Here is an 11,758-nt window from a genome sequence, read left to right as displayed (position 1 = left end):
GTTTTTTTTTTGGAAGGCGAAATATAATAGTACTAAAAAATAGAAAATAATTAAATTCTTATTAATTTTATAAAATAATATGTTATGGAGGCTTATGCTTGAGCCTCCATAACAATTATGGAGGCATCACAGTATGAGCCTCCATAACATATTATATTATAAAATTAATAAAGTTTTAATTATTTTATATTTTTAGTATTATATTATACCTTAAAAAAATCATAAAAACATATTATTTTATAAAAATTAATTTTAAAAATTATATTTGCTAGATTATGTAATTTTGAAGTACAATATAATATATTAAGATTAGAATCATTTTATGATAAAAATGAAATGGTAATAAAAACCTATTTTTCGAAAAATAAATATATTCATTTTTTACTATGTTTGGTCTTTATTTTTTAAAATTTATTTTTTTCAAACATATTTTCAATCATATATTTATGGAATTCACACTTTTGCTCTTGAATTAACCCCCTCAATAAATTATTATTTAAACGGTTCGTAAACATTTTGATTGATATTATTTTTTGGTCATCCAAATGGTTACTATATACATTTTACGTACATATATAAAAATAATATTTTTATTTAAACTTACTTATGTACTCAAAAATAAACTTTCTAAAGATACATGGTTGAAATCGTGAGAAAATGGTGAAAGAGATAGTATGGAGAAATAGAGAAGTATGGCAGTAGTGTGTAAAAATGGAGAAAGAGTAATCCTCCATTATTTTATGTATTTTTATTTTAAGAATATTAAAAAAATCAAGTTGATTAAATGAAATTAAATTATTGTACTGAGAGCCAATGAAGGAAAAAGAAAGTAAAAAAATGCACGTTGGAGCCTCCGTAATTATGGAGGCTCAAGCACACATGAGCCTTTGTTAACGGAGGCTCATGCTTGAGGTATCTCCATGAAGCCTCCGTATTATGGAGGCTTTCCTCCATAATATATATATATATATTTTTTAATATATATTAAAATTATTATTATTTTAATGTTGTTGGCATGATGCATGTGTGGAAGAATATTTGTCAATTACCATAAACAAATTTTTCACAAAATGCAAAAAATAAAAATGCATAATAAATCTCTTATTACGCTAATAAAATTACAATAATTTTTTTTTTTACAAATAACATAAAAAAAATTATTTTTATTTTTAACAAAAAAAAACACATTTAAAAATTAGCAATTTCATAACCAATTTTTTTTTTAATTTTTGAAAATACAATAATAAAAAAAGAAACAATATTGAATTACAACATTAAATACTTAAGAAATTCAATATTAAATAAATTTTATACATTTATAACAAATTATAAGTCCATATATGCAGTTTACCATATTTGCAGGCAGGTTATCGTATATGTTGCCTACCGTATTTGCAAACAATTTACCGTATTTGCACTTTACCGTATATGTTGCCTAGCGTATTTGCAACTTACCGTATATGCTGCCTACCGTATTTGTAACTTGCTGTATTTTTATATACAGATTTTTGCACTTACAAATGTCAAGAATACAGAACACCGTACATTCACTTACCAAACTGAATTTCAAAATTTTTTTCAGATTTTTATTTTTCAACATAAGCATAAAATAAATATTAAATATATATGAAACACAAAATATAAATACATATGAATATGGTGCCGAGAGAAATCAGTATCGTAGTTTTACGTTACAAATAATTTTTTTTCAATTTAAAATTCTTTTCTTTTCAAATTTTTTACTTACAAGTAACTTTTTATAAAATAATTTCTGTGTTATACTATCTTTATTTTTAAATTTTTTGGGATGTATGAAAATTGCGTGTTGCAGTGTTTTCTTACAGTATAAATATTTTTTAATTAAAATTGAAAAAATTAAGTTTTTTTATAAAGAAAAAAGAACTAAAAAGTATTTTAGATTGAAAAAAATATTTATAATATGAATAAAACAAATAAAAAATAAATAAATGCTGAAAAAAATAAAAAATGAAAAAGAAATCTCCTTGCATCCTGCGCTAATGTAATGAACCAAACGATTAGATTTCACCAAATATTTCGAATTTTTAATCAATTTTGAAAAATCTACAATTTGGATGCTAATAAAAATACAATAAATACAAAACTCGTGTAACTCACGTGTCAAAGACTAGTAATAAAATAATATTACACATAAGTTTAAAACTATTTCTTACTTTTCAACCACACATTATCCAAAAATTTACTATTCCAAAATTCATTTTTACCAAATAATGGGGCTCAAACGAAGGTATAAAATTGAAGTCTAGGGACTCAAAAGACAAAAAGGTTCGAGAACCAAAGTGTTCTGTTAAAAATAGTTTGGAAAGCTGTACCTGCCAATTTCCTTAAAATACATGTGCTTGGGGTCTAAGCAAGGGTAGGAGGATAATGAACAAAATTATTGCTTCTTATTCGTCCTCTTCTCCATCAAATACTCTTTATCAAACGTATCATATAGGTTAGTCTACAAAAGTGGATCGAATATAGCCTACCTAGACCACCTAGTCATCCTTGTCATCGTCATCTTCATCATCGTCATCATAGTAATTGAAGGGAAGCGGAATAGACTTGAATGCCCGATATTTTCCCACATTATTCAAGTGCTCGTTCTCCAATCTGATAGCATTCAAAATAACTTCTTAAGTGTATACGGTCACAATTTGCAGCTTTATAAGCTGCTACTAGCCTCCGCATGCTTCGTAATAATACTGGTGATCCAAGATAATTATTGAGTATTTACTTTTTATTTTTTAATACGAGAGAAAATACCTGAAAAAGTTCCACATTCCACGGCGAAGGATTTCTAGGCAGGAAAATATGCTTGATATAGTCGTTCCACGCAAAGAATGCACATTAAATACAAGGACAACCTGAAGCCAAGCAAATCTGAGGAGAATGTCCAAAATCTACAAGAAAAATCCCTGAATAAAAATTGGCATGACGACTAATGTCATATAAATAATTAAAAAAAAAAAGAGTTGTTTGAGCATTACCATAGCTGCAAAGTATACACTTTTGTGTGAAACCAGTAGTTTATCTCTCAGAAACATGTTTTTTGATTTTCTTTGCAGAAGCCCCCAGTCAACAAAAATATCCCAATATGTATTAAACATAGTAGCAATAACTGAGCTAACCAGAGCCAACACTTGCCATGTGAATTGTTTCTTTAGTTCAAAAGCTGTTCTAATGACAACAGCAACAATTGTCAAAAAATATCTCAAACCGTTGTATCCATGTGCAATGTGTTTCTCTTCAAACAATCGACGAACACACTGCATCAAAGAATGGGCCCTGTCTCAGTGCTTCTCGGCATTTACAGGCATGAAAGTAAAGAAAATTTCTATACAGGAGGAATCCTTTATACAGATGGTGGATTTTTTTTTTTTTTTTTTATAGAGTACATATCAGACAATCATATGAAAAGCATGACATCGTGAAGCAAAAAACATACTGAGTGAACTATATAAAAATAATTATAAGAGGGAATGAAAGTAAACAAGCTCTTCAAGTTGATTAGAGCAGCAAGTTTCAGCACTAGTAAGCGGATAGTAGACTCACAGTAGGCCAACAACACAAATCTGCTAGGTAACTGATCATAAATCACCAAGTAGTGGCAAGTACGGAAGCTGGAGGAAATTATATTTGTTTAGTGATAATCAATTCAGTCAAGCTGACAGTCAACATCTATTCAAACCCATTCTTCCTATTGTTTAAGAATTAGGATACATCAAATAAAAGTTTACTAGAAGACAAGGACTAAATGTGATGAACCTGGAGGAAACGAAACCAATATGGGATTACTGCAACAATGAAGTAGAAAATATTGTAAGCATCATGATTGCTGCATTTGGTTTGTCTCCGAGATGATTTTTTCCAAGTGTAGAAACAAATGTAATACTCAAAGCTCCTTATAGCCTGTACCTGCATTCAAACAGAAGGTAAACTATTCATAAACAGAGATATGGAGGAGCAGTTTTGACCACTAGTAACATTGACATGACATGAACCTGGCTAGTAAGTTGGTCAGCCAAGAAAAAGTCAGGAAGTGTCACCTGCAATAATGAATATAACTAATGGAAATCAGCTTGGTACTATAAATTAGTTCAAAGTTGTAGAGGTGGTAACTCTCCATGTCAGATGTACCTCGTAAAGAGGAGCACAAATACAATGAAACACACACTTGATAAGGAAGAAACGGCTTGAACGGTAGAGAAAACTGAAAGGGCAAAATACAATGAAAAGAACAACCTACATGACAGAAGGTACTTAGTCAAGACATTGAGTACATGACGCAGCAAATGATTGGTACAATTAATTAATATCTCACTATGAGTAAGCCCAGAGGAAAAAGATCAAAGCATGTCTTGTAATCTTGTTTTCTTGAGTCCATCTTTATGTACAAGTGTACTAGGAAAGTTCCAAGGGTAATCACTGCAAGACTGTTGCTGAGGAGAAAGACTTCTCTATAACCTAACTCAGTTCCCTGCTTGAAACCAAATATGAAGGGGTAGTTGATTTTATAGCGCCTCCAGAAATATATGTTTGTGGCATACACAAGCATGTGAAGGACGATGTATGCATAGAAACTGCAAAAGGTGATAATTATATCTTTAGTGAAATCGTAGCATGGATAAAAATTAACTCAGTTATGATGTACTATGCTTGTATCAAAGAAGTTCTGATCAAGATTTGACTTACCTGTAGAGTGGGAAGATCATACCCAGGTACCAGGTTGTGTTCTCTTTATCCGTTAATTTTCTATCTTCTATGAGTAGAATAATAGCAACAAGTAAAGCAATTGAGCAACCAGAAAAGAAACCTGGAGATCCATAGTGAATTACAGAAGTGAGAGAACAATAATTTTTTTTCACTTGGAAGCATTGAACATCAGAGAGCTGTGAAAGCCATCCATCTTTAATCTCCGAAAAAGATCTCTTGCTGAGATAAAAATGTAATAGGATTACCTAAGTAAATTACCTGAGAAAAATGTTATACGATGCTTTTCTCTCCTCTGTTTTGGTCTCAGCAATTTCATGCCTTCCCGGTGGTTAGAATTTGAAAAGTGCTTAATGAAGGTAACTTCCACCTGATCCATGAGAGTTGTAATCTGGGATTACATGAACGAGAAATTAAACTATTGTCATTTGTTCAAAAGCAAGAAATGACAGCTTATGAAGTTTTTTCCTTTACATACATTTCAGGGTAGCATGATTCTGTAATTTTTTCCCAGATTTTTAGCCATACATTTGCATGCATTTTTTGTGGTTTTCATGAAGAAGAAAGCAAATTTCAGGGACATCAAATTTATATGAATTATCCAAATAACTTAACTGATATCTTGCAGACTGGTTAAATGACCTCTAATGTGTATCTGAGTTATTTTCATCTCGATCAATATTCAGCCACATGGGATGTACACTTGCATGTTTTAATCCATATAATATTTTGAAGTTGCTATCTTGTTATTCCTGAACTCCAATATCTATGCAGGCTTCATTTTGGATGGAATCAAAAGAAGCCTAAGAATGTTAAAGTTCCATGATCACTTTATTAACCTTCTGATCGTAATGTTGTATCAATCAATGAAAATTGACAAACGAACCAAAAGTATACTACATGCTGGTGTCAGTTGTCTAAAATCTAGATCCATCATTGGCATCAATAAAAATGGACAATTTTTCAATTAAGAGAAAAATGAAAATACAAAGTGTTTCCATAACTATTGATTTACTCAATATATAAGAGATGCACACTTTGAACTTGTATTTAGATAAATTCAAACAGCCAACAATCTTATTATACCTTCCATTAAATCGAAGAAAAAGCAAATCAGACAAACCTCATCCGAACTCCCAATGTAAGAGTTATCCACAATTTTCATGTATGATCTTGCAGCCCTCCTAGATGTGATCTGCATTGGTGCAACAAGTAACTAACTTTTACACTAACGAATAGATGCAGTCTCCAGACAGGCTTAAGAATTCCACTTCTTTTTCTTGTTTTGATAAGTGAAACATGCCTCTGTCTTCTTATGTTTTTGAATGCAAATACAACCATAAGGAATCATAATAGCATTTGGATCCACCAAGAAATACCTTTTCATATTTCTTTAGGATCTTGGAAAAAGCAGAAAGATTCATGAAGCTGTTTACTAATTCATAACAAATGATGAGTAACAAATAATATAAAGCAGAAGGGGAAACTTGTGAAAGAAAATAATTCACGCGTACATTTTTGCAATACACTACCTGTAGTTCTTTAGAAGGCGAAGCTCATGGTAGAACTCAACGAAAACATGTTTCAGCCTTTCCTCAACTTCTCTAAGTTCCTCTTTCTTAAAACTCAAATCCTTCTCTTTCGAGTCCTTGAAAACTCCTTTAATTGTTGATATTGGAGTTTCAAAATTATTGGAAATCTTAACTCGATCAAGGATTTCCAACTGAGTTGTTTTGCATTCGCTGGAATTTGCCTCGTCTATTGAAGCACCAACATAGTGTGCCACAGGAGCGCTATCGGATTCAGAATGGATGTCAGATTCCAGTCCTTGGCATCTCAATTCCATTTCTGGTGTTAAATTCATATGCTCTACCACTGAAAATCGGCAAGTTTTTGAATTGAGAATAAAATAAATTATTCGGTAAAAGCAGTGTTGAAATATTATGATTATAACTGCGTTAACACTAGGAGAGTCATGTCCTTGCTGATTGAAACTCATTTTAACTCCAAGTCTCATATCCATTAGACTCCCTCCTGCACGTAAATGAACTAAAGCCTCAAATCAAAATGACAGACTGTATTTGTTTTAGGATTTGAATAATTATTACATCACAATTTGGAGCAACACTCTGGACGTAGAAGGACCATGATTCATGAAAATTATAATCAAGGAATCCCTAAATCAACCTATACAATATACAATTTCAAAATCACCACGTTAGCTTCTTCGAGGTCTTGGAATATTTGTCAACTATCCTATTCAAAATTTCAAATTATAGACGCTGAGAAACTGGTCTTAACTGAGTTCTAGAATGAGAGAACATTTCAGAATAAAAAATATTCAAAGAACCTCTAAAAGTCTTAATTTAATCAATTACTTGGAAGGCATCTTTAAAATGCTAACATGTTTGCAGAAGACACGCACTGTCATTCAATTTCAGAATTTTCAGTTTTGGTCTTCTTGACAAATTACACGTGTTAAAGAATCATAACCATTGTTTCTTTTAAGATGTTATACAAAATAACTTGATTCAACTGACACCGGTTCAATTTTACAGCTGCAATTTGCATCGAAAACCAACTAATTCAACAAGACATCAAGTTCCTCTTCAATAAAAATTAGGATTAATATTCAAAATGATGCTCCAGCACCTACCAAAAGTCTCTGCTCTTTTTGGAGATGTGATCTTTGAGGGGAACAAGTTGTCAATATTCGTGGAAAGACGTCTTAGATAACTAGATCCATGAAAACTTGGATTCATCACCTTGATCCTCAATGCAATCAAAGCATCCATTTGTGTATTAAGCAAAGCCGCTTTCCTAGCCACTCCCTCAACCTGGTCCTTGTAAAAGGTATTTGCTTTATTGAGCTCATCGTCAAGTTTTCTGAAGAAGGTTATCTCATTCTCTTCCAATTCTTCAGGGGACACCAGTAACTCAGTGTTGTATAACTTTCTACAATTCTCCTCTTGCACTGTATTAACAGCTATTACTGGGTTCTCAATGTCCTCTGAATTCTGGAGATTGCCAGCTTCTGGGTTTAAACCACTAAAGGTTCTGCATAGTATTGATCTTTGTTGAGTAGCTCTCAGTGGAGCTGGAGGTAGCTTACTTTTTTTGACACGGCATATCTCTTGTAATATTCGTTTGAGTCCATTATAGTCTACATACGCTTCTGTCCACTCCGGCACTTTTTGTTTCTTGAATTCCTTCCCAAATTTCATATCTGCATTCCTTTTCGCATAATCTTATACTTCGAGTTTCCAGGTTTCCCTTGACTTTGCTTCTGATGTGTTTCTGCTAGACATAACAATAACCATTCACTAGTAAGATCCTAAACTATTGGCAATATCGGTGACCTGGCTTTACTTAATATTTCATAGCATCACAGAAAAAGTCATCGAAGATTAAACATATACAAGATCATGAAGAAAAATTAAGAACATTAATTGAAATTTAAGCCATTTATACTCGTATATGATGTGTTATAGCATATCATCATCGCGATAGACAGCACAATACGTAATCAGTAAAGAGCGCTGTGGACTGAAATTAAATATGAAACTAGTAACTGTGTATAAATTGTTCGTATGTGCATCAATTAATTGGGATAATTGGAATTTCTCTCACCAGCATCCCTAAACTTGTTTATTGAGATTTTAATCTTCTAAACAAACCATTAAAACATGCTAGTAAAGACGAGGGAAATTGAAGAAACTACTCAAAATAGAAGGGATCGCCACACAAATTTCCAGTAGCTTAAAACAATGCAACTAAATACCATTTGCTTAACCGCCCGTTCTTTAGATGAAAATCAGTGCTAATTTCTAGATTAAGACCCACACGATGAAAATTACAAAAATCGAACAAGAACCTTCAAAGCTCACAATTTATATATAAAAAATACATTTATCACACTTCCATAGATCTTCACCAAAAAATTACAGAGAGTCGATTGCTTGATTCATATCATCAATAGAGTGAAAGCCATAACACAATGTGAACATATACAGGAAATGCACCTTTTATATTTGTAAGCTTTTAAATTTGAATTAGACATGAAGAAATACTTCCGTCCAGAAAAGCATACACTAGGAGCATTGCATGCGGCTTTTCCTTCTACAGTTTGTTAGAGATTAAGATCTGGTGTTGTTAGGACCACAGTAATATTGTAAGCCTTCTCACAAAATTAATGATTTTATCAACGTTTTAAAAAGTGCATTTCCACAGCGCGAAACATCTCTCCTTCACACTAAGCGCAAAATTAAGCGGTCTAACTTGACTAATGCACGACTATAAACGTGCTTTATTAATTTTTCCCCCCTTTATTTGATAGTCTCTTATTTAGGGAATGTTCGACAATAATTATTAAAATTAATTTTTTTACCATTAGAGAAAAAAATGAGTCTCATATATGAGTGTAGAAGTAAAAAAATGACGGTTGAAATAATAAAGTAATGGTCAAAAATTTAATTTTTTGAGGTGAAAAATTGTTAACAAACAGACTTAATTTAAAATTGTCTAATCATACTTTAATGAGTTGTGAAGTACCACATAAGTGCAAGTTTGGTAGTGATTTTTCTTCTCAAAAAATCAATTTTTTTTATAGTTATTTCACTATTTCAGTCGTCATTTTTTATTTCTTCTTTCACAAGTAGGATTCACTTTTTATCTAACGATAAAAAATTCACTTTTCAAAATCACTACCGAACGAGCCCTAACTAAATAATTTCTATAATATTTTGTGTCCCACCACTGATTGACACGTGTCTTGATAACACAAGTAGTGCCACGATAACGGAGTAAAGGAACTGTAATTGCATCTTCCTTTTGTTGATGCCAGCCGGTGATAAAATTCAGCATTGGGAAATGATTCAATTCGATTCTTGTGAAAATTGGTTCGAATTATCTGCAAAAAAAATATTTTCTAGAGGGATGTTAATAAGTAATTGCTATAATTAACAGTTTTGAGGAGATGGGAAAGAAGGTAATTAACCCCACGGTTGAAGCATTAAGCTTCCATTTGGTGAACTACAAAATTTAAACAAGAATCAGCTCAACACAGATTCTAACTATAATAACGATGATAACGACAATAATAATGATGATGATAAATGTGCGTTCAACCAGTCTGTTCACTCGGGTTTGGTATAATCCCACTACAACAGAAGAGGTGTGGCAGCTTAACACGACCACATACCCTGCCAAAATCCAGTGTTAAAAAAAAATTTGCTATGCGCTTTAATTTAGCACAGTGAGCACCTATGGTGAGACCAAAGAGAGCTCAACCTTTCTGTTTCCATGGGGGATTTGTAATTCAATGAACATGTCATTTTCACATGAATCCACATAGCACATGTAGATGGACATTATAGAATCTATCACATATATTACATAACCATGCTATCTTTGTCGATTTTGATCCTCTATTCTTTTTATTGCCAACACCTTTTAAAACAATATCTTAGTAGTTCTATATAGGAAAATGCTACTTGTACAGATTTTTATTACAGATGGTGTTGGGTTTTTTGATACCCAATAATCCGGGCGATGATTTAAAACAGTTGTTGGATTATTTATCGACACCATGGACTTGGCTCGACTCGGAGATGAACTACACTTTTGGATGGTTCGGGTTTGGGTTGGATGATTATTTTGTTAGTTGGAGTTGAATATTGAGTTTAAGTTGAATATTGGCCCATTAGTTTAAGTTAATTGGTAGCCCGCTTAGTGAACCCTAGGCCCAATTAGAGTGACCTAAACTAACCTATATATATGTATTTATCTCCCAGCCATTTTTGGTGGTGCGTGTGTGTTGTAGCAATGAAGAGGAGAGTTGAGAGAAGAGAGGCAACCGAGAGAGAGGGTAGCCATGTGAGGTTGTGAGTAAGATTCAACCACTGTTCTTATTCCTCTCCATATCTTTGTGGATTGCTAACACCACCACCCTTCTCCTTTGTGGAGCTAGAGAGAAAGAGAGCAGTCCAAAATGAATGTGAAAGTCTCGGGTCGAGCCAAGGTAAATCGGTATTGATTATTTTATGAGCCCGGAATCAAGATTTATCGAGGGATTTTCGCTACAAATGATATCAAAGCTTGTGTTGTTGATAAATCTGTGATTTTTGGGGCTAAAAACGGGTTGAAAGTGGTTAGAAATGGGTCTAAAAATTAGAGACAGAAACTGTTCGATTTTTTTCAATTTTCTGTCGGATCTGTTTTAGCGTATTCTGATGAAACCAAAAACAGTTTGAAGAAATGGATACCACCATTGGACTGTGCAGGTGGAGACGGTTCAGAAAGGTTGGGACGACGCCGGCGCGTGGCCGGCAACCGCCGGTGTGTGAGGGCGCGTCTGGAGGATTCCGGCGATGTAGTCTTCAGATAGAATCTTCCCCATGACGAGATGGACCCTGCGGTGTTTTCAGATTTCAGTTTGAAGCAATACAGTGAAAGTTGGACGATTTTGCCCTTGGATGTTCGGGTGCTGGGTGCTGTTTTCGTGTTGCTGTGGTTGCTGTTGACTTTAGGATGAAGAGTGATAGTCCTGAAGTGGTGAATTCGCGTCTCTCGATCTTTACGGACTTTCAGACGTGTCCGTGGTGAATTCACGTCTCTCGATCTTTACGGACTTTCAGACGTGTCCGCTCGGTATCGTATTCTTTGCTTTTTATTATTACAGTTGAAATAAATGTGTAGAGTAATTTATTTTTTGCATTAGAGGTCATCGCGTGGGGTGACATTAGGTTTGGGGTTACCATGAAGGGGTAACCATTGCCTGTTGCTAGACCTAAGAATTATTTGTTAATTATTTGCCTTAAATTCTTTGTGAATTTGCTGTCAATTTTTCTACATTATTAGAATTGCATGTGGCCTTAGGAAAGTTTACTGGACTATTCTATATGAATTATATTCATACTTTACTTGTGGTCATTATTTGGCATTGGTGGCAAATGTAGGTCTAAGGTAAGTGTGAAAAATAACGTATATTTTAACTGTGGTAAAATTTGGACATAGTTGAAAAAAA

General features: G+C 33.1%; 1 protein-coding gene across 1 annotated transcript; it reads right to left on the bottom strand.

The window, feature by feature from the left end:
* Nucleotides 1-2,356: 2,356 nt before the first annotated feature.
* On the bottom strand, nt 2,357-8,052 carry LOC111399261 (phosphate transporter PHO1 homolog 10-like). The gene is given in 13 exon segments (XM_023026530.1): nt 2,357-2,634; nt 2,788-2,924; nt 3,012-3,290; nt 3,790-3,939; nt 4,026-4,070; nt 4,162-4,266; nt 4,346-4,604; nt 4,717-4,837; nt 4,996-5,125; nt 5,858-5,929; nt 6,114-6,162; nt 6,267-6,603; nt 7,385-8,052. Coding segments are annotated over 13 exon segments (2,373 nt in total). The 5' UTR covers nt 7,959-8,052; the 3' UTR covers nt 2,357-2,519.
* Nucleotides 8,053-11,758: the final 3,706 nt, after the last annotated feature.

This window comes from Olea europaea, chromosome 8, assembly GCF_002742605.1.
Source record: "Olea europaea var. sylvestris chromosome 8, O_europaea_v1, whole genome shotgun sequence".
Classification (NCBI taxonomy): Eukaryota; Viridiplantae; Streptophyta; class Magnoliopsida; order Lamiales; family Oleaceae; genus Olea; species Olea europaea.
Note: the sequence above shows the minus strand (reverse complement) of the source record. Positions and strands in the feature narration are given on the sequence as shown.